The sequence below is a fragment of the Chelonia mydas genome, chromosome 5, assembly GCF_015237465.2.
Source record: "Chelonia mydas isolate rCheMyd1 chromosome 5, rCheMyd1.pri.v2, whole genome shotgun sequence".
Lineage (NCBI taxonomy): Eukaryota > Metazoa > Chordata > Testudines > Cheloniidae > Chelonia > Chelonia mydas.
Window position 1 is genome coordinate 66,750,964 of NC_051245.2, and position 23,670 is coordinate 66,774,633.

At 38.5% G+C, this 23,670-nt stretch overlaps 1 protein-coding gene across 7 annotated transcripts in view; it reads right to left on the reverse strand.

The window, feature by feature from the left end:
* The window catches only part of FBXL17 (F-box and leucine rich repeat protein 17), a 475,047-nt gene that overhangs the window by 118,888 nt on the left and 332,489 nt on the right, over positions 1 to 23,670 (reverse strand). Inside the window, exon 8 of one of the 7 annotated variants that reach the window (XM_037903337.2) lies at positions 17,383 to 17,770. The exons of the other annotated variants lie outside the window; for them this stretch is intronic. Within the exon in view, the coding sequence (XP_037759265.1) occupies positions 17,670 to 17,770 (101 nt within the window). The 3' untranslated portion in view covers positions 17,383 to 17,669. Of the gene's footprint in view, positions 1 to 17,382; positions 17,771 to 23,670 lie in introns of those variants that run through there. 7 annotated transcript variants of the gene reach the window in all.

The window sequence follows — 23,670 nt, forward strand, 5'->3', positions numbered from 1 at the left end:
AAGGAGGTCAATTATCTACATCTAAACAATTCTCTAGGAGCCCATCTGTTTTCCTTACTATTTTTTACGGTATAGGGGAAAAAGAAAGGACAGCAAAACACTATGTCAAAGATGTGAAATTGCTTAAGTTAAGCAAGAGAAGAAGAAATCAGAAGTATGTGCTTCTTTCATCAAGTTCAAATAACCAAAGACAGGGTTATGGCAAGATGAATGTCCCACAAAAGAAAAGATACAGTCAGGGTTAGACAATATACGAGACTGTAGAAAATAAGTGGTGTACAATTATAGTTTTTATAGTCTGCTTAAAAATACATTAACGCTTTCCCACAAAAAACGGGTGGGAAAATGAAAAACATGCCAATTTACTGATTAGGTCTAAAAGCTTCAGCTCTTTCCCCCCCTTTCCATTTTATTTCACAGTCACTCCTCTTCAGCACTACTGCTTGTTAAACCAGCCATGGTAATGATTAGAGCTGGTCGGAAAAATTTCAACAAAACATTTTTTTGTCAGAATTAGACAATTCATCAACATTCTTTAGCATTGTGTGTGACCCAGGAACCTCTTGATGCCAAATGGACGGGTGCACAAGAGTTACAGGGATCCCCTGGGTCTGGAATTTATATTCTAGTTCACCAAAGAGTATCATGTAAAGTTTCTACTGAACATATGTGTCACACTGGTCATCATAACCTTTGTGAAATGTATGTATAGATAATATGTAAGGAGATAGGCATGAATGTATATATATATATGTAATTATGTTCTTAGAACATTGTAGTTAAAGGCAGGTTACCCAGAGCATGCCTTTGACAGGTTCCACCAGAGAGAAGGTAGGAGACATACCCTGGTTGCAGGGCTGGCCTTACCATGAGGCAATCTCAGGCGGCTGCCTCAGGTGCCAGACTTGGGGGGGAGGGAGCGCCACTAAGACCCAGAGTGTAGAAAATTGTGTCTGCTGCTGGTGCATATGTATTCTCTCTGCTCTAGATTATCCCTGGTTTTTGTAACTTGTAAGTTTTGCCTAGAGGGAAATCCTCTGTGTTTTGAATCTGATTGTCCTGTAAAATTACCTTCCATCCTGATTTTACAGAGGTGCTTCTTTTACTTTATTTTTTCTTTATAATAAAGTTCTGTTTTTTAAGAATCTGATGGGGGTTTTAGTGTCCTACAAACCCAAGGGTCTAGTTTGTGCTCACCTTGTTTATTTTTCAAGCCTTCCCAGGAAAGGGGGTGTAGGTTTGGGGGGATATTTTGTAGGAATACGAACTCCAAGTGGTGCTTTCCCTGATTCTTTGTCTAAATCACTTGGTGGTGGCAGCATACCTCAGTCCAGGGACAAATAGAGATTTGTGCCTTGGGGAAGTTTTAACCTAAGCTGGTAAAAATAAGCTTAGGGGGTCTTTCATGCAGGTCCCCCCATCTGTACCCTAGAGTTCAGAGTGAGGAGGAAACCTTGACAGCTTCCTTCTCCATTTTCCCTGGGTGCCTGTAAAGGGTGATTAAGAGCATAGAAGACAGGCTCCGTGTTCTCAGTTCCAGTGCCCAGGTTTGACTCAGAGCAGCTGGAAGCAGCCATTACAAGAAAAGCCCTTCTGAAGCCCTACAGAGCTGTGATGGATCATGCTTAGTTGCTCTACCAAGATGGCATATACACAGTCTGGTCAGCACCAGAGCTGGGGGATAGAGCATACTCAGCCAGTCTTTGGGGATGGACACCACGAGGGGTCACTGTGCCAGGAAAGAAGAAGGGGTCTATGACCCTGGAGGTTGGACTGGGAACCCTGGGAGGAGTAAGTTTTATCCAGGGCTCAGTGGCACTACCTAGCACAGAGAATGGGAGAACTGCTGAAGCCCAGGTTGCGGGAGGAGCAGGGAGGTTCAGTCCCAGCGTCCCATCATATTTAGGTCATTGGTCTGGTCACATACAGGAGCTGTGAGCATGCTCAGTTGTTCTGTGGAGATGGCGCACGCATAGTCCAGTCAACATTAGGAGTTGTGAGAAGCTCAAGCATGCTCACTGAGGAGATTTTAGCTGTTAGAGCTAAAAGTCCCTACTGAGCATGTGTAAAGTTAAATTTTTCAAATGAGTTCACTAAATTTGGGCAGATTTTCATAGGAACAACAAGAGGCACATCCCTGATAAAAAGACCACTCCCTTCCGAACTTCAAGTCCCTGCTCCAAAGCCTGGAGTCAGTAAAACATTTCAAAGTATAGGTCTCAAAACAATTTTAACAAGGGCAAAACAATGTATTTTCCCCTAGCTTTGTTCTCAGAAATGGCGGAAATTTCCCAGCCAAATTAAGCCTGAGGATACCCAGTATGGAAAATTTCAGCTCAAACAGTTAAAATTTGGCAAAGTTAAATCAACTGAAAACATGGTCTTATAATAGGAAATGTTGAGCAACCTTAATAATAGTCAATGCTATCAGCCTTGCCTATAATAAATAAGACAAAGTTCTTATAACTACTTTATCTGATTATCTGTAAGCTTCAATGAATGACATCACAATGATATGTCAGGATTTTTTTAATATTACTATTAATTCTATTAGCTTGCGTAACGTAGAACATTTTTTTGTTCTGTGTTTGTATAGTGCCAAGCACCATGGAGTCCTGGTCAATGACTGGGGCTTCTAGGCAAGAAATTTGTCTGATAATATATACAATAAATAAATAATAAATATAAATTTTATTCAAACTTCTTTTGTGCTCAGGACTACAAAGCAAATGTGTTACTCTGGAACTTGTTTTCCTTCCAGGTCCATAATAGTCTAGTTTATCAATCTCTAGGGCATGCTGCAAGGCTCATTTATATTCTGTAGTGATGAGGGACTGGTAAGACTCGTATGGGAGACTGTCAAGATCTTAAATATGTTTTCAGCTGCTGGGTTATTCTATATTTTCACTTTTGGGCAATGGCAGATTGTTGGGGAGTCTCTTTTTAAAGTGTGGAAGAAGCACCTGCAACAAAGGATGGGTGTTCATTTTTACAACATGAGTGTAAACATCTAAAATAAATAAATAAAAACTAAAAGCAAATTGTACGTACATCTGTGCCTTTTTATTGTGTGTCCATATGGAATATATATGAATGAGTAAATTCACACTCAATGTGCCCTCATTTATGTATAGCTCACAATCTGTTAGGCCCAAATGTGTGTCAGAGACACAAAATTAGGGACACATCAAAATAATGAAATAGGAAAAGTGTGAAATAACATGGATTTAATTTACATAATAATACAGTTTTTAATAAACATGGTTTAGTATTTCTGATGTTAAAAATTCAGGGTAAAGAAAGTGGTCTAACAGCAGGTCTGTGTTAGTTCTAAGATGAGTGGCGTTTCTTATAAGCAGACAGAGCACAGAAATATGTTGTAGTTTGATACTTGTTACAACTCCTGTAACTCTCCATTACTTGAATACGAAGGGAAGAAAAAATGCGGGATCACAGGTGTGTCAGTTTTAAGTGATGCTTATGGCATGTAATATACATGTGCTCTCATCTAAAAATAAAAATATGAATTTGTTTTGTTGCTTTGTTTGCAGAAGAGCACATTTAAAGACAGTAGAATCTGGTAACAGCAATACAACCTGTACCATTCAGTGTCCACTCAAAAGATGTTAAAGTTAGGGTGTCAAGGAAATGGTACAAGTTAAATAGCAAGCTTGTCATTCAGGTTTTGTAGATGGATGTTTCATTTTATAAGACTGCAGCCCTTGGTTCAATACATACTTAAAAGACAACAAAAACATGGCAATTAACTTTAACTTCTTGTGAAAAAAGTTTAATATGTAAGTACAGAAATTCACTCCATCAAGAGTCTGAAAAAAATTGGTTGCATGCTGAATGTACTGTCAGTATTAAATAGTGCTTTGGAAATTACTAAGTTTCACCCCCTCACTTTATTGAACATTTCTGTTTAATTGATGGGAGTCACAGACAACATTTCTGTAAGCCATTCTTAATTAGTGTATGTACCGATTATAATGCCATGTTTAGAAATAGACCTCAGTCTGTCTTCCTGTCATATTTAATAGATTTCCAATAAAAGTTTAAAAGCATTCCTTGTGAGAGATGAATTATACTGATGCTCTGTTGTGCCTTCATAGTTAAGGGTCTGTCAGTATGTCCATTATAAACTATTTTCACTATCTAAATCAGGCATAAACATTTCAGAGTTCAATTTATGAGTGTTACTTTTTAGATTGTAAGCACTTTGGGGCAGGGATGTGCTTTCCTTTGTGTGTATGCACCTCACACAAGGTGGGCACTAACAGAAGGTAGTAATAAATAATATGTGGAGGGTTAAATTAAAAAAAACCCCTCTAAACAGTCTTCAACTAATCCTTGGCACTATCAAGTAGCCTAGACATCAAGTAGGCCTTGATACAGAGTATATATTCTCAAGGAGCTGTTACTGTACATCACGCCAGTGTTCTTCAGGCTCAGTGAATGTCTTGAGTAAGGAAATTAACACATGCAAACACAAGGCTGAATCCTATGAGGTGCTGAGTTCTTGCATCTACAACTGAACTCAATGGGAGTCAAGAGATGACTTAGTGTTCTGATTAGTTAACAGAACTTGCAGGAGCTCAGCTGCTGCTAAGCATTTTTCTGGTTTACACATTTTAGGAGATAGATGTTTCTTCTAAATCATATTACATATACAATAATTACAACCATATCTAAACATTGTGACTAATTCCTTTATTAAACCCCACAGAAACATACTGGAATTGATTATGTGTTTGACTTAAGATTCAAAAGCAAGAAAATTCTTAACTGAAGCTCGCACATCATTCTGCTCGTATGGTAAGGCAGCACAACGGGTAGTGGATAAATTTAGACTCTTCTGAGTCAAATATACTCTCTATGTACACTGAGATAATGTAAAGGAGTCCAGGCTGAAATGATACCATTAACAAACTTTTTTTCAGTGGGGTAAGATATATAATATAAAATTCATATGCAATTTTAACTAGCGAGCATAAAGGGTTAGAAATAAAAGCCTTTCCATGGAAGCATTAACTGCAGTCTGACTTTTGTTATGGAACCTGAACAAATTAACATGGGGTCAGCTATAGCCCCACTATGTCATAATGCCAAAGATACAAACCAATTCCTTTTCATGGAGTTTTGCAAATGTCAAGTTCATTTTTAACCTCATGGTAACAAAATGGAAATGAGTAAAAATACAAGTTTTTTCAATCCACTTTCCTTAACATTTGATAGTTCATGTGAAACAGGCTTACTTTGTTATAGATCTTCATGAACAAAATTCATTGGAAAGAGATACTTCAGTCTTGTGTTCCTATTTCTGTTTTTAAAAGCATTATATGCACCTTTATAACAACTCTTGTGTAAAGATGATCAACCCTTGTATTTCTGGTATCAGGTTGACATAGCATGTTGCCAAGTGCCTCAAGGGAAAGCTAAAAGCTCAATACAAGCGGCACAGATGGTGTACTTATTCCAGGACTACCAAAGAGAATATTCTAATGTTTCTCTTGAAAGCTCTTCATACTTTGATGTATGTTAGAGACCATCCTAGAAGCATCTCCTGAAATTAGCCTCTTGTGCTTTTTTTGTCTTTTACATTACAAATTAGTTGGTAATGCAGAAAAGAACACCACTGAGGGCTTGTCTTCAATGCATTGTTAGCCTGAGAATAACTCGAGTTGTGCACCTAACCCAACTCCAATCCACACAAAAAGTCTCTAGCTCAAGTTAAGTTAAGCTTTACATTAGCTGGCCCATCAGGGAGGGTGGGTTGAAGCTGGAGTGCTGCTGATTCTGGAGCTCATAATGCAATAGAGATACAGCAGCCTGATGGTATGTCTACACTTAAAACACAGCAATCGCACAGCTGCATCACCGTAGTGGTTCAGTGCAGACACAACCTACCCTGACGGGAGGGATTCTCTCACCAGCATAGGTAATTCACCTCCCCACGTGGCAGTAGTTACGTTGATGGAAGAAATCTTCTGTTGACCTAGCACTATCTACACAGGGATTTAGGTCATTTTTCACACCCCTGACCAAGGTAGTTCTGATGACCTAATTTTCTAATGTAGGCCAGGCCTCAGTTACAACAACAACTCAGCTGCCAATCCAATCATTCTGCTAATTCAGTCACTCTGTGGTGCTAATCCAATCACTCTGTATAGCTCAAGAGTTTCTCAGTGTTGCTGCTTGCACTTGACCTAGGCTAGCTGAAATGGAGTAACTCAAGTTAACTGCTGCAGGAACGATTGTGTAGTATTTCTTATATAAAGAATGCCTTCTTCTCTGAGTTCATAAATAACCTATCTCTATCTTACACTGTTTATGCACTTGATTCAGACAGCCAGTTAATGAGGTTCAATTGTTTTTGAATAAGAACTACTATGTGCAAATTTCACCTGAGACCATCAGATTACACAGAGAACCACCTAAGTAGAATGAATTGCCCTTACATTCAGAATAAGAGAATAGTAGACATGCTACACCCTGACAGTAATTGTGTACATTAAGACGTCAAATATATAATGCTTGTAAAACATTCATATCACACATAAGATGTTCAGATACTACTGCAGACTTGAAAAATACCTCTCCCTGTGATGGAAAAGAAAATTGCCCAGGTGAGCATGACTAATGCTGTCAACTTCTAGAGAATTTGAGCTTTCTTAAAAATGTGGACCAAGTGTATCAAGTGTTGCAGCTGTTGGTCAGTATGAGTGCAATTGAAACTGTTACACAGTCAGACTTATACTGGGAGCTCCACTCTAATGCAATTCAGCACTAGAGCAAGTGTGGAAGCAGATAGCAAAGGCAAGGAAGTGAAGATCAACAACTCTTTGAGACTCTCCCCCCCGCACTTTTCCTTGACCAGATCTGTTCTTTCCTTTCCCCCCAAGATGGCTGAGGCAATGGACAGGACAATCCTGCTCTGCTGCCCCTTCTCACAGCTGACCCCAGCCTCCTCCCCTAACCAGTGTCCATCAGGCCACTCCACACACCTTCCCGTCCAGGGAGGTGCCACAGTTCCAGTGGAAATCTCTATAAGCAAGACAGGGGGCTGAGCAGAATTCCATCTCATCTACTGTGACTAAGGAAACAGTGCTACAAAAGGAGCACTAGGAGGAGAGATAAGGCACCTGCCTTCAGGGGATTACTAGCAAACCAGCTGGGGGTAGCAATGCTGAGAAAGCCACTGTAGGCATGAAAGGCTGACTGGACTGAGGAGACTGCTACAGCTTTGAAGTGAAGCAGAGAAGAGAATTGCTAAGTTGAGGATGCCAGAGGGCAAACTTTAAACACCTTTCAGTCTCTCTTGAGTGCATCCTCAGGTGACAGACCTGGCTTCCAGCTGCACTCACTCTGGGCACAACCAAGCAGTTCTACCATTCTTGGACTGGATCTGTGGGCTGCAACTCTATTAACTTGAAAGGCTCATCTGGATTTGAGGCCTGTAAGTCTTTTCAGTCTGGGAGCCTGTGACAGCAACTAATTACAGTGATTCAAAAACAGCTTCGTCAAAGCAAAGGCTTATTTATTGCTTCATCCAAAGGTACAGAACACACAGAGCAAAAGGTTAAAACAAAAAAAGGCCTATATGCATGGTCTTATCTATACTTTAATATTTCCTTGCCAGCTTCTGAAAGTTCCTCTAGCCCAGTTTCCTCCATCTTTGGATTAAGTGGAGCAGACTGTCTTATAGCACTTCTGTGTCTCTGGCATGATCTGCATTTAAAACTTAGGTATGGCGCTTAAGGGTGTGAAAACTCCACACAATGGAGTGCTGTAGTTAAGCCAACCTAATCCTCAGTTTAGACAGAGTTAGATCAATGGAAGAATGCTAGCTACTGTTGCTCTGGGAGGTGGAGTTCCTACAGCAATGGAAAACCCCCTTCCCTTTCTGTAGTCTGCTTCTACACTATGGGGTTACTGTGGTATAGCCATGGTGCTGTAGCTATGCCACTGTAGTGTATACATGGCCTCAGTGTCAGCGTCTAGCTCACTGACAATCCACTCACTCCTCCCCCGGCTTTCTACAAAGTGAATCCTTTAACTAGCCAATGTCTTTTGTCTCTCTCTCCTCTCAGCTTTGGCAAAGCAACTGTTTTTATTTTGTTGGCGCCGGAGAGATAACTTATTTACAGCTAATATCCTGGCTATTGTTTAAGTGTTTGCTTGGATGCTCCTTATCTAGATAACTCTTTTTGCCTTTCCTGTTTGGTTACCTGTTGATCTCACCCAATAGCAAGTAGTCCATCATAAACAAACACACAAAGGTATGCATAGTATTCATAAGAAATAAGACAGCTATTTCTAGGTTTGTTATGGGAGAAAGAAAATTGCTGAGTTGGGGCCAAGTGAACCGTGAGTGAGTGTGATGTACAGCCTAAATAGGTTAGCTGGGGTGTGTGTGTGACAGAGTCAGGAACTGAGTAGTAAGTGATCAATGGGATGGGCTGATTGACTAGTTCTGAGAGAAATAAGTTTGAAATGTGTGTGTATAAGAGAGTATGCAATATGGTGTGAACTGCTGTGAAATATCAGTCTGAAGGGAAAAGTGTGTGCAGAAGTGTATGTTAATGAGAGAAAGTACGTCCATCTGAGGTGGTGTGCATGGGAAAGATACCCAAGGGTGAGAACTTGCAGGCATGTTTGAGCACATTGGGAGAAAAGTAAAGAAAAGGGTGTGTATCTACACGTACTGAGAGTGCTTGTATGAGGGGGGCCTTATGCATATTTGTGTTTATTTTAAGGATGGGTTAGTAGATTTTTGCAAAGGCTGGTATGTTTTTTTGATAATTTTGGAAGACTATTACAATGATGAGTGTCATAGAAAAGTCTATAAAAATAAATGGAAATAAACGTATTATAGCATGTATCTGATACAGTTTATATGGAAAGATATATAGCACATTAATTGAAACAAAGCCATTCCTCACTCGAAACAAATCTATTGAATCAATTTCCATAAATCGTTTGTTGACAACATTAATTGAAACAAATATCATGAAGTAGACTTGATATGTCAGCTATTGAACCAGATACATCCACTTCTAGCACAGACACTTATGTTTTGAACCTGATTCATCAACCTTCTTAACTTTCTAGGCAACTAAGAGGAAGATATTCTTAGAAAACATTGATGTGAACAATGACTCTAGAAGATGAGCCATGTTCTTACGTCTTCTGACCTATTGTGGGAAGTAAGCACTCTCAGTAACAGCTTTGTGCTTGGTTTGCCTTTTCAAAACAAAAAGCATAAAGCCCCAGGCAAAGTAGAAAAAAGCACTGCAACCAACACACTGAGGGTACACCTACACAGAACCACCCCCAGAGGACCAAGACTCAGAGCCCTGGTCAACTGAGTGAGGCTCACAGGGCTTGCACTGCGGTGCTAAAAACAGCAGTGCAGACATTCGGGCTCAGGCTGGAGCATGGGCTCTGAAATCCTCCTCCCTTACTGGGTTTCAGAGTTTGGGCTCCAGCTCAAACCCACACTGCTATGATTAGCCCCGCAGCACAAGCCTGAGTCAGTTGACCTGACCTTTGAGACTCGCTGCCGCAGGTCTTTTTTTGAAGTGTACACATACCCAAGAGACCTCGATAAAGCAACTGGAGCCTAAAATATAAGTGATTCAGATACATTCACTACCTTGCCTAGAAGCAAAGATGGAAACTAGCAAAATAACGAGTGTGACTTGTGATCAGTAAGATTCATGTCTCTATTCCAGTAGTCACATACAGGCTTTACTGGCTTTGGCCCTGACTTAGGTAAGCACTTCAACATGTGTTTAAACCCATTCCTATTCAATGCTGCATTTAAGCATGTGCTTAAGTATTTTTCTGAACTGGGATGCTTCCCTGTACTGGGTCATACTGAACACAAGTAGGAATGTTGATGTTGGCTGGTAATTGTATTTTATGAACTTTTATTAAATGCATTTTTTAAAAATATGAATGTTAAAAAGCATAAAAATAGCATGCTCTCTCCAATATAGAAGAGCTGTCACCTTAGTACAGATCATTTATTCATAAGAAAAATATTTTTCACAAAACTAGAAATGTGTCTTCTCTCTTGTTATTGAAACAAGCTTTTTTAAATTTGTTAAATACATTTAGGTTTTATTTGTTTTTGTTATTTATTTATTTTTTATTTGTTACCATAACCCAGTAATGTTGAACCATCAGTTGAAGATACCTTTGCAAACTGTTCTGTTTGTAAATTTATCTCATGGTCGAGATTCCGGACCACTTAATGTGATATCATAATCACATTTTTCAAGTTAATACCTCTGTATCCCATTGAGACCCTAAATTGTCCCAGATATTACAGTGATGAATTCCAGACATTACTGAGAGGTTACTTCACATTTCCACTCAAACAATATTTTGGGGGTGGGGGGATGGGGAGAGCTTGCTTAATAATCTTCTATTGGATAAAGTTTGCATTCTTGCAAAATTCCCCATGAGGAATTTTTATAATAACTTGTGAGAAATCTTTTTAGCTATTTGTAATTAAGAGGGCAGAAATATCATACAGAAACCCCTCCTGCCCCCAGTGAACAGGTCGCTCTAATCCTCCCTGTGACCCTGAGGAGCGGAGGGTGTGGGGAGGAGGGTAGTGGCAGCCTCTGTGCTGCTGGCGGGTCTGTGTCTCAGGGCTTGTCTACATGGCCCCACAGTTCAGACTACATAGTGTGAAATGCAGCATGCACCGAAGTTCTCTGCTGTAACTGCCCCGTGTGGATGCTGCTGGTGCAGCCTAGAAAGCACCTAGTTTGCATTTGATGAGGATTATGTTAACATGAATTAGGTACTTTTTAGATTGCACCAGCAGCATCCACACGGGGCATGTACAGTGCAACACTTTGGAGGACAATGAAATTCATACTGAACTGAAGCACAGTGTAGACATAGCCTTAGTGACTGGGATCTGCTGCCAATCCATGTCCCATGCCTGTGAAAGGAAAGATGATGATTTTTGGGATCCTTGAGTATCAGGCACCTGCTCTTTCTGCTAGGCAAAACCTCCCCTCAACCACTGCCCCCCTTATAGCCCCTGTGAGTAGCTGAGCACAGGGATGTGACCAAGTCTGCAGGAGAATGAGCCTTGGGAAAAACACTGTGAAAAAACTGCTGCAAGACTGTGCTAGCCCGGACTTTTGAAATTCAGAATGAAGACCCTTTTGTCAAGTATATGTGCAAGTCACCAACAGTAAACTTTTTCTTTTAAAAAGGTGCTTTACTTTTTCAATGGGGATTAAAGACAATGGTTTCATAAACAAACTTTTACTTTTCTCTATTTGTTGTTTTGTTTTTCTGTCCTTCTATGCCTACAATATTAACCCTGATATTTTCATGGAAAACTGTGATGTTAATTTTATGCACTGATTTTCACCTGCTTTTTAATTTTTGAAATAAACATTGAATAATCCCGGGGAAATTAAAAAAATAAAACAAAAATGAGAAACGAAGGGCCTTAATTTATTCATCCTACTTGTATGAGTTACTCAGGGGAGGAAGGGCTACAGGAACAAAGTCATAAGTTATGGGTGGGTATAAACAGCAAACAGCCTTAATATTAAGTGTAGGGTAAACGAAGGGGGCTACAGCCGAAAAGGAACTTAGGTTTGGCAATGCTAAGGTGCCTAGAAAATCCCTAGGATTCACAAAGCCTGAGTTTGGTGCCTAGGATCCTTATACAATGACTGAGAAAAGACAGGGATCCTTTTTTAAATAAAACCATCTCTTGGAGTTAGGCACTTACAATGTTTTTCTGCAAGAGGCTGCGGAGGAGAGGCTCCCTCATAACTTTTAGCCTAGTGTTTGGGTATTCACCATGGATATGGGAGACTCCTGATTCAAGTCCTTACTCCACCTGAGGGCAAGAAGAGATCTGAACTGGCAACTCCCTCAGTCTCTCCTGTTGAAGCTATTCTACTGTGGATAAATACTTTAAAAGGCTTTGGGGCACAGGGACTGGGTCCGGGTCTCCCACCTCCCAGGTGGGAGTTTTAACCACCAGGCTACAGAGTCACTCTTATACTTATTCTCTGTCTCTCTGGACCAATGACTCTTCCATTATATATCCAAACACTTTTTGCATTTAAAGCTACCTGGTTTATTAAACAAAGAAAGTATTATCTGTACTGAATGAATTGAACTGCTTGTTTCTGGTCACCAGTCCTTCAAGGGTTTAGAACCAGTAGATCTCATTTTCTCATGCCTGGTCTTTATTCACAGTTTGGAAGAGAAAAAGCAGAAAAGCTTGTTTTCCTAACTTTGAACGGACTAGTCATTGAACTGAACTAGTTGAATAAACTGAAATGAAGAAAATACTTTATCTGAATCTGCCGAAGAGGCTACTGCTGTCAAATGCTGGTTTAGCACTTCAACAAATGCTGGTTCCAGGTGCTTAGTCAGTGACTTCCTGGTACTTTGACTTTCTTTAAAACTTGGCAGTAATAGTTTATACTATTTTTTGTATTTAATTTAAATGATTTTAATAGACTGTAAGTAGTTTAGGCTTTAACATAGGTTGTCAATTTTAAATGTAATTTTACACAGATTTTTTTTAACATATACCTGTATTTAATTAAATACAAAAAATCTGTTTTTAATTTATTTTTATCTACCTTGTTTTTTAATGCTTAAACCCAATGGGATGGTTTCATGTAATCCAGACATTTCATTCTATTTTTTTAATCAACCAAGTCTGGGTCTGTAAAGTTTGCATATACATTTTTAAAATTAGTATACAATTCAAGGATTGATTTATAAATTATACTTCCTGGCCTTGGCACAAGCAGCTAAGTTTTCAATTGTACGGCTGTAGCTAAGTATCAGAGAGAGGGAATTTCACTCATAAAAGCCATCTCCCTACCATTAGAGGCCTTCATCTTAAAATCAAATCAAATTGTCTTTTGTATCAGTAGCAAGTAATCAAATTGTACTTATTTTATCCCAAAGCCTACTCTGTTATAGTTAGCAAATTAAACTATTGCTTGTCTTTCTGGCAGAAATAATTGTCTTTGAAGGATCTGACTGGCCAAGAGCTTGCAAACTTTAATCTCCCTCTTAAAATCAAATAAAACCTTCTTTCAGCGGCTACTAAGTTTGCAGGCCTCTAAAGTTGCTACATAGACTACTTTAGCTTGGCTGAACATAAGAATGGCCATACTGGGTCAGACCAAAGGTCCATCCAGCCCAGTATCCTGTCTACCAACAGTGGCCAATGCCAGGTGCCCCAGAGGGAGTGAACCTAACAGGTAATGATCAAGTGATCTCTCTCCTGCCATCCATCCCCACCCTCTGACAAACAGAGGCTAGGGACACCATTCCTTACCCATCCTGGCTAATAGCCATTAATGGACTTAACCTCCATGAATTTATCCAGTTCTCTTTTAAACCCGGTTAGAGTCCTAGCCTTCACAACCTCCTCAGGCAAGGAGTTCCACAGGTGGACTGAGTGCTGTGTGAAGAAGAACTTCCTTTTATTTGTTTTAAACCTGCTACCCTTTAATTTCATTTGGTGGCCAAGTAAATAACTTTTCCTTATTCACTTTCTCCACACCACTCATGATTTTATATACCTCTATCATATCCCCCCTAAGTCTCCTCTTTTCCAAGATGAAAAGTCCTAGCCTCTTTAATCTCTCTTCATATGGGACCTGTTCCAAACCCCTAATCATTTTAGTAGCCCTTTTCTGAACCTTTTCTAATGCCAGTGTATCTTTTTTGAGATGAGGGGGCCACATCTGTACGCAGTATTCAAGATGTGGGCGTACCATGGATTTATATAAGGGCAATAAGATATTGTCCATCTTATTCTCTATCCATTTTTTAATGATTCCCCAACATCCCGTTTGCTTTTTTGACTGCCGCTGCACACTGCATGGATGTCTTCAGAGAACTATCCATGATGACTCCAAGATCTTTCTCCTGATTAGCTGTAGCTAAATTAGCCCCCATCATAATGTATGTGTAGTTGGGGTTATTTTTTCCAATGTGCATTACTTTACATTTATCCACATTAAATTTCATTTGCCATTTTGTTGCCCAATCACTTCGTTTTGGGAGATCTTTTTGAAGTTCTTCACAGTCTGCTTTGGTCTTAACTATCTTGAGCAGTTTAGTATCATCTGCAAACTTTGCCATCTCACTGTTTACCCCTTTCTCCAGATCATTTACGAATAAGTTGAATAGGATTGGTCCTAGGACTGACCCTTGGGGAACACCACTAGTTACCCCTCTCCATTCTGAAAATTTACCATTTATTCCTACCCTTTGTTCCCTGTCTTTTAACCAGTTCTCAAGCCAAGAAAGGATCTTTCCTCTTATCCCATGACAACTTAATTTACATAAGAGCCTTTGGTGAAGGACCTTGTCAAAGGCTTTCTGGAAATCTAAATACAGTATATCCACTGGATTCCCCTTGTCCACATTTGTTGAAAATCTAGCTGTTGACTGCATTATCTGCAAAACTAGGTGACCAGAGCTGAAAAGCCCTGATCCTCTCTTCCCACTACCCTGTCATAAGAGACCACTGATCAGGTTACGAGCAAACCACACCTTCAAATTGAGCCCAGGCAAGGAAAAAACATACAAGTGAGAGTCAGACACACTAAAAACAAGAGGATAAGAATAAGAAACCCTGGCTTACCAGTCTCAAATGGAACAAACAAAAGCAGAGCAGCAACAACAATAATTTTAATTTACTTGAAATCAGTGTTTAAAGTGGTCTGAAATAAAAGAGGGAGCTCTCACAGCACCAACTTAGGAGGTTAGGGAGCTGCATTTTTCCTCTATTTCCCCACACTTTAACCCCTGCTTGAGAGAGCGAGAAACTCCAACACAAGTCAGAAATTGAGACAGCCATACCTTCTTGCTGGACAAGCAAACTGAAGTCTTAGTTGCCTGTGCACTCCCATGGCCATAAATCATAAACAAGTATGGAAAGAAAATGAATTGCAAAGGGAAAACACACCATTGTGAGGGATGTGATCCCAGTTTGGAGTCTCCATTAATTTCAAAATGCACTTGTGTATTTATTGATTAAAGAGGTTGTTAGTTTTTATTCTCCTAACAGCATTTGAACAGAGTGGTCTGTTAATTTTCCCCCTTTAATTGTCTGACAAAGTGCAACAACATGGCATAGAAGGAAGGGTAAGATCTGTTTACTGCAAAACTGATGGGCCTTGTCTAGGTAGAACAGAGAGTCCAGTTGTACCTATATCATCAAAGAGAGACAATGGAGATCTTTCTGTAGCTCCTAGTAAAATCAATGGCTGCTATCTTTTATCTCAATGAAAGATGTAGGTATTATTTTCAGAGTCTGAAGCAGAAAGGAGGTTGTATGAGTGGTAACACACTCCAAACTTTTCCAAACTGGTTTAGGTCCCCCTTGAACATCAATCTAGGAAAATAAGCAAGTTGATCAATATGACAAAGTTAACTTCTTTAGAAGAAAAATAATTATAGATTAACTGGAAAGGTTTCCCTCCACTACCTCCTTCATACTCACTGGCCCAAAGAGGTGCAAACTGCTGCTTTGAGGGAGTACTGGGGCGGTAGCCCTGAGGGGCAAAAGGAAGCCAGAACATACGGAAAGCTTCACAGAAACCTCTGAGGCAGAGGGTGCCTCAAGGATATGTTGCATCAGTGCATTCACTGATTGCGCTCAACCCATGGCCCTTCCTTCAGTCAGTATCACTCATTTTTCAGGCTACAGCGGTCCCCTCGCTGGAGAGGTTTTGTCTATCACTGGGACTCCATTCAACAGACTTTAAACTTTATGTTGCTAGGGGCCAGCTGATGGGTTCTTTGCTGGCAGAAGCTGGCACAGACTCTGGTTACAGTTAGACCCTGCTATAACACGGTTTGATAACAAGGTTTGGTATTGTCTACACTAGCAAAACCAAAATGTGTTATGATCAATTCAGGGCACTACCATGTTATAACTTGATCTTTCAATATGGCACAATTTCCTGTGGAAGTGGGTTGTGCACAGATTTGCCTCGGAATATAGAAGCTATCCCTCTAATGCTGAATATGGCCAGCATTAATATCTAGCCAATTAAAGCAGTTCTTAGTTTTTCATTGTTCCATTGAGTTAAAACAAAGCAGCAGGCAGTACTGTCAATGTGTTTTTAGTTTGTCTTTATGCAATTGCTCACTACGGGGCATATACAAGTAATTAATAAGATGTTTGTTTCTCCCTAGATAAACAGAAGAGCTAAAAGGAAATAGAGAAAAATCACTTATTTTCATATCACTCAGAAAAAATAAAAATGATACATTACAAAAATATGCAAAAAATAAAAAGGACACACTGACTATTAAAGGTCTGAAAATATAAAAAAAATTAAAATAGGAAGTTCTTTAAGAACATTTAATTTTTATCATTTTATTAATATTTATTCATTTCCAAATGTCTGAATTGCAGCCTCATTTCAAATTAGCAAAAGAGCTAATTTTTGTTTTACCTGCAAACTGTGTTTCTGTGAGAGACACTGTTAGGAAAGGTACCAAGACTATGGCTCATGAGATGATGTAATGCTAGTATGGAATGACTACGCTAATACTAGCATTAAGCCTCTGAGCGTTCACAGTGTGAGCTAGATACTTGCCAAAGCCTGACCCCACTGGGAACGAGCTGAGTGCTCATGCTACTGATAAAAAGCGTTGTGTTTTCACTCCTAATATTCCCATTTCCTGAGTGCTTACTAAAATTTAAAGCCTAAACTTCAAAAGCATCTAGTGATTTTAGGTGCCCAACTTGAGATGCCCTATAGGGACTTGATTTTCAGAAAATGCTGAGCACATGTACTCTGAAAATCCTTTAACTTGAAGCTGTATACGTTTGGCCCTCAAAAATTGACACACACAAAATCATAGTCACTTTGGCAAATGTAGGCTACAGGCTTTTACCAAAGAACTGATAGGTTGTTCCTCATGCCATACTCCAAAGAGGTAAAGGGACCGCTCTGCTGGTTGAATTTGGGGACCAACAGCGCTCCCTCTTAGGAGCAGCCTGACCTTACACTCTCCAGGTTAAAATGATTTAGCAGGAAGTTAAACACATTTAAAAAAAAAACACCAACGAACACCAACACCACTTTCAAAAATTGGTAATATATACAAGACAACTGAAAAAATGGTCAGACCTTCAGCGTCAGCTATTTTGTGGTGCACCCCAAAGTGGAAGAGCATCTTCAAGAAATATAATTTACAGGAAAGAAAAATTGCACTTTCTGCTCTAGGTTCCCCAAGCCTGGAACACGAGGCCACTGAATTCATGACACTTTGTGAATAGGCAGCACCGGAAGAAGTATTGACGTCTGTTTGGAGAATGTGTACATTGAGCACTAAGTATACACCTGTGCAAGCTGTTTTTTATTTTTTGTTTTTTAAACACAGACCAATTCTAATATCAATCCTTTTCCCCTACATTAGTGGGCAAATTTAAGCATTCACACTATTCCTTGAAAGTTATTAGTTTTGCAAGATATTATGCAAACGTTACAGAAAACATCAAAAATACTGGGATGCGCTGTTTCTTTCACAAGTGTGCAAAATTAGACATTGCTCCAATTTCTGTATGCATGAATACCTCATTAAAGGGTTTTCACAGAAATGAAAAGACGAATAATCATGTTTCAAATTTAGACTGTATGCTCTTCAGGACAGGGATTATCTCTTTCCTCTGTTTGTATGGTGCTCAGCCCAAAAGGGTCCTGGTCCATGACTGGGGCGCCTACAGATTCTGATCATAGAAATAAAATAAGATATTCCATTATATTTATATAAAATAATTGTTAAGCCTTCTGTTTGGATTCTTCATAAAGATGATGAGCCTTACCTGATAATCACAAACGCTCCTGTTCACTTCAGGCTTAATTCCCTCCCCCCACCCAAAACAAGGCCTGAGTACCCCACTCATTGTGGAGCACTGGGCTCACTGTTGGTACTATTTTCTTCGTACTTTCCCTTTATCATGTTATACCGCTGTCTGTCTGTTTTACACTAGTGATAACTAAGAATTTCCCCCATTGAAGAGAATGAGGGTATTTCTTTACTCATCTAAACAAAACTAATGTCCAGTCCCATGGCAGAGTGGAATCCTTATTCTGTAGTTAACTGGGACATATAGACATAGGAGCGCAGTCTAAACCCTGAGTTAATCCGATAGAGTTACATGTTTAAGCTTGATGGAGGAGCTCAGCTGCATCATATTTAACAAACATGCATTTTCAAACATGGGCATAAGAGAGAGTTGCTTAGCTGCATAACATGTACTACATATTATGTGGTAACATGACCATATGCAAAGAATATTGATGACTTCGGGCTAATGAAAAAAATGGGAAGGGAATAATACTCAGTTACTATGTCTAGCACAAAATGTTCAGACAAGCTCAAAACCTTTTCTTGTAAAAATGTAAATAATTGAGGGCTATGGATTTATTACAGTTATCTGTTATAAAAAGTTTTTAAAAATAAAATTAAAATCCACAACCTAGATTTCAAAATGGTCAGGCTATGTATAATTTGTTGTCTTTCATAAATCAAGCACTTGTGTCTTTTAGGACTTTATTTATTTCCTTTACTTTATTCACTTTCAGATGTCCCCTACTGCAAGATTCTTTTTTGTTTGTTTGTTCTATTAAGACCCGGTGCTTACATATTTATGGATACCTTTTATTAAGCTTTTGGCATTTTGTAATTAGAAGTAATGTGGTTCAACATGTACAGTTAATAAATAAGCAACAATATGACACCGAATGAAAGAGAATTGCAAATCAAGTAATGTCGTTAGCTAAGCTAGGTTAAAAAGAACCTTGACATTTCAAAAGGTAGAATCATTCCACTTGACTTATGAGGAACTTAAATCCATAAATTAAAAGCGACTTTGAACATTTTTTTTTTAAAGGCAAACTCTTTAAATCTTTAAGGCTGACCAGAGTAGGTCCTTGATGTCATTTTTATTACTGGAAGCACAAAGCCTTTCAGCTTTCTTATTAAATGAACTATGTCCTCTTCAGCAGTAGCAACACAACTTCTACACTATTCTGCAGCTAGATCCTGGAAGAGTTCTATGGTTTACTGTGATGGAAACAGATTTTTTTAACCAGAGCGTATTTCAAAATAGGGAAAATATGATCAAATATAGTTAAGAGTCAGACATAAAGCAAGTCCACAAAAATAAATAAATGCAGAGCTAAGGCTATCAGTTCTATAACTTGGTTAGATATCATAGCAAATATTTCGGTTTCCGCCACTGTTTTGAGGCAAGCAGTTGATGCACTATACGCAATCTAGGAGTTAACATGTTAACTGAGGAAAAAAAGTTTTATATTATTTTTAAAAGGTCACATAAAACTGCAAAATGTATTGAAAGATCACACGAAAACAGAACACACATTCTGGGTCAAACTAAAGTTTAGTTTTAAATTATTATGTCCTAATACAGTAAATGTATAAGATGGAAATCCGAAAATATATTTGTGATTACATATAGTACTGAACAGAAACAGGTCACTGCCATTTTTTTTATTAGATGAGAAAAATATTGTCCTTTTAGTAGTCAAAAATGATGCACATTCAGAAAGCTGTTATATTGCATCTTTAGAAGGTTAACTGTGAAACTACTCTGTAATTTTGTGGATTTTTTAATTTTTTTTGCTACCATGTCCATTCTCTACTGCCTCTACTTTCCCATCCGTTCAATACAACAAACCCTTAAACATTGTGAAAGTTCCTTTTAGAAGAATTTAAATGCAAGCCTCAGTAGCTGTGGATGTCTCTTACAGAGAGGAACTGGGAGGGAAATATAATATAACAGTCTTCTGAATTTAGAATGACCACCTCAGAAGAGATGGAATGCAAATCAAAATTGGGAGACTACTGCTCTGTGCATACTGATCCAAAAGTGCTTCTACATCAGGTTCCTCTAACAAGCCATTATATCGCACAGTGTTTTGGCGATGGCACAGACAAAGGGGTGCAGTTCACCAGCTAGCAAGACAAAAAACCCTAAAAATTCAGTTTACCTCATTGCTCAAGGAGAAAATCCTTTATTATGTACTGCAGGACAAAGGATTTGCAACTATATAGTATTTGAAAAATATGTTATTGCTGTAATTTATCTCACTGTATGAGGCTTCAAGATGCACAGTGGCACTGTAAACCAACTTTTAAAGAAAACTGCACAGAATTCTTATCACATTAGGAATAGTCTTAAAAGTTAAGCAGAGAAAACAAATTTTTGATAGTTATGAATTACATATGAGACTGCCAGTGTGTAGAAAAGGTTTTTTTGTTTTTGTTGTTGCTTCAGCTGTTAAGATTAGTGTTGACAAAGTTTTAATTGACTTTTTTAAAAAAATAATGATTAATAATGAAACTCTACTTAGGTGAATACATATCAATCCACTGCTTGAGTATTACTGCTAAAAAGAAGGAGCTTTACAAATTGGATCTCTGATTCTGCAAACATTGACACTTGTGCATATTTTGAACTTTCCTCACATGAATAGACCTGTTGGCTTCCTGTGCATAAGTATTTGCAAGATTGTACTCTCAATCAGTAAATAGTCAAATTCAGAACTTAGTTTTTTTAGAAAATACATGGAAAATATAAAAATACATTAAATATATAAAAATGATCTAGCTACGGTATATAATATATAATTCATGTTTCTAGTTTCAAATTAAGGGGAACTTAAGAGGTTCTGAAATATGCTGTTAATTCTCCAGATTGCCACAGTCTCATTGAAAGGAAGAAAGATTTTACCTCTTATATGATTCTAAAAGATAGAACATTCTAGTATTTTTTTTAAACTTGTTAGTTGCTATATTTATTTTTCCAAGGGAAGTATCATTAACGAATATAAGATTATACAACTCTCTCTGAAGTTTACAGATCACTGTAGTAAAATTTGCAACCCATCAAGGCAAAATAACAAAAAAAAGTAATGGGCTCTCTACAGAACATCTGAGATACAGTTCATTTATTTGTGTGTCTTCAATAGGTGCTCACTGTTGAGTTCCCAAATAATAGGAGAACAAAAGAAGAATATAGAAACAAAATACTTTTTTGAAAAGAAAGACTCCTTGGAAAACAACAAATTTCAGAATTTAGAAAATTACAGAAAATAACACTGAAGATAAAAATATAGGCCCTGATCTTGCAAAGATTTATTCACATTTAATTTTATTCATGAGAGTAGTACTCATGTTTTTAATTTGTGCATGATCTAGGCCATAAAAAGGAGGAAAGAAACAGAGGAGAAAAGAATACTTATGTGTACAACTGGGAAGGAAAACAGAAATAGGGAAAGACCAGTTTTGAGAAGAAAACAAATAAGGGAAACTTGAAACTCAATTGACAATTTTCAGAGTAGCAGCCCTGTTAGTCTGTATTCGCAAAAAGAAAAGGAATACTTGACAATGTAGCAATTTAGTATTATTTTGAGAGAAGCAGTAAAAGCTATGTGTATTTAAATGATAGAAACTGAGGGAGAGCTTGCATAATCTGTAATACATAAAGAGAAAATCTTTTTGACTTGCAAATATATTTTCTACTAATTCTCCTTTTTCAGCCCACATCCATTGGGAGTTTATCTGTGTTGACAATAACTGTGTGCCCTTTCCCAACAGGTACTGAGGCGCTGGGTCTTCTTCCATGACCCCAACATCCTTCTTTGGGGACCACTTCTTAGCGTATGCGCAATGTGCCTTAGGTGGCACATGACCACCGAATTTGGTCTGCTGGTTGGATCATTAGTTTCCCTGTGGAGGAGACCCTCTCTCCCTGAAGCCCTCACAGCAATCCCTCTGACCCTTTATATCCCAGATGCAGCCCTTCCCTCCTTAATTAGCTCAACTGGGAGCACCTGCCCTGGCACAGGAAAGCTGGACCTATTTTTAATCACAAAGGCAAACTGCCCTGTGACAATTTCTTAATATTTAAATCAAGTTTACTCAGGCAATATTCAGTCCGTGAGAAAGGATACATGCACACATACTGCTTTAGGCACTTTTTAACAAAGAGGGACATTTATTCTTTAGGCAGAATTTATATGCAAGTTCCTTTAATACCAGTGATGATATAGTGTATATTGAATCTATAATGATATTATTCTAACATTACATTTTTTCATCAGCACTTATATTTTAACCTTGTTAATTATACTTCATTTTTTTCTTTTAAATTTTTTCCTTCTAATTAGGAAGACAGAAGCTACTTGAAATAATGATTTCGCTTGTGACAGTGGAGCACCAGTCAGTACAAACATTATCATAGGGCCTTCCAAACAGGTATTTGTAAATAGAGCCTACATCCATGAAATTCTTGAATGAAACCTCTTCCCCCCGCCACTCACATTCAAAATTCCTCAGGAGCACTAAATGTATTGGAGGGTGTGAGGGGAAGAGGTGACATAAGGGAGGAAGGACCCTAATCATTATATGCACGAGCGACTAGCTAGAGAACAAAAAGGCCAGAAATCTGGAGTTCTTCAGCTCAGCTTCAGTGTTCAGAATCTTAAGGGATCAAGAGAACATTACACTCGCGTTCACTGTGCCTGAGAAGTCCCGCGCAATTAACAGCTGGAAGTGGGGAATTCTTTAATTTTGCGAAGTCCAGAACTATTAGGGAATCAAAATGAAACAAGACATGCACTCCAGCTCAGTTGTATCTTTTGCAGTGTACAAGTGACAATAAGTATACAGAAATGATGGGTGGAGTTCTTCAGGCATTTTTTTGGATGAAACTTTTTTTGTCCAAAAACACCAAGTCATCGAAACCAAAGCTTTTCATAAAAAGTTACTGGTTTTGACAAAACTTATTTCTAAAAGGTTTCTCAGGTCCAGGATTGAATTTTCTGGTGAAAGCGAGAGAGACTGACTCTAAAACCCAAGGTTATCTTTCCCCACAGCTGAGAAAGCCAAGTTTTCTTAGTAATTCTTAGTAACTGCCTGGATAGCACAGTTGTGAGATCATGAGACCCTCCTACTCTCACACCAGCTCATTTCATCAAATCTTTTCATCTCTAAACATAAATCCCACCTTTGTGTTTTAGTCTGTACCAAGCACGATGCACCATCATTAACCTTGTAAGTAATATTTTACTCCTGGAAGTATTCCTTAGAAATAAATTCTCAGTACCCAGGGAATCAATTAACTACAGAATTAGAATGGAAAACTGAAAAGACAGTTACACAATTGTGTATATGATTGCTGCTTTCTCTCACAGCTATACATCTTCACATCAACCTAATCCATTTGACAGTCTCCCTACAGCTAGAAAGTCCAACTTTCTTACTAGTTCTTAGTAAAAGATTAAATACAAAGCCCCTATGCTTAAATAAAGTTAAGGTTGAGACACAAATCAACAAAAGGCAGGAAATTCAAAGATAACTTTGACAGTCAATGCTTAATTCATAATTGTTTGTAAAAAGGCAAAATGGCATAAGGAAATAATGTGAGATTTGACTTCACTCTGCCAGTGGTCATGGGTAAACAGGTGTTTACCATAGAGATCATAGTGGTTCAGTCACATATGTTGCAGGCAGCTTCTCTGGTAACTCTGTCTAGTAATTGTATGCCTCGCCAAATATTTAAAACACTTAGTACGTATCTAGTACTGAAAAGACTGAAAA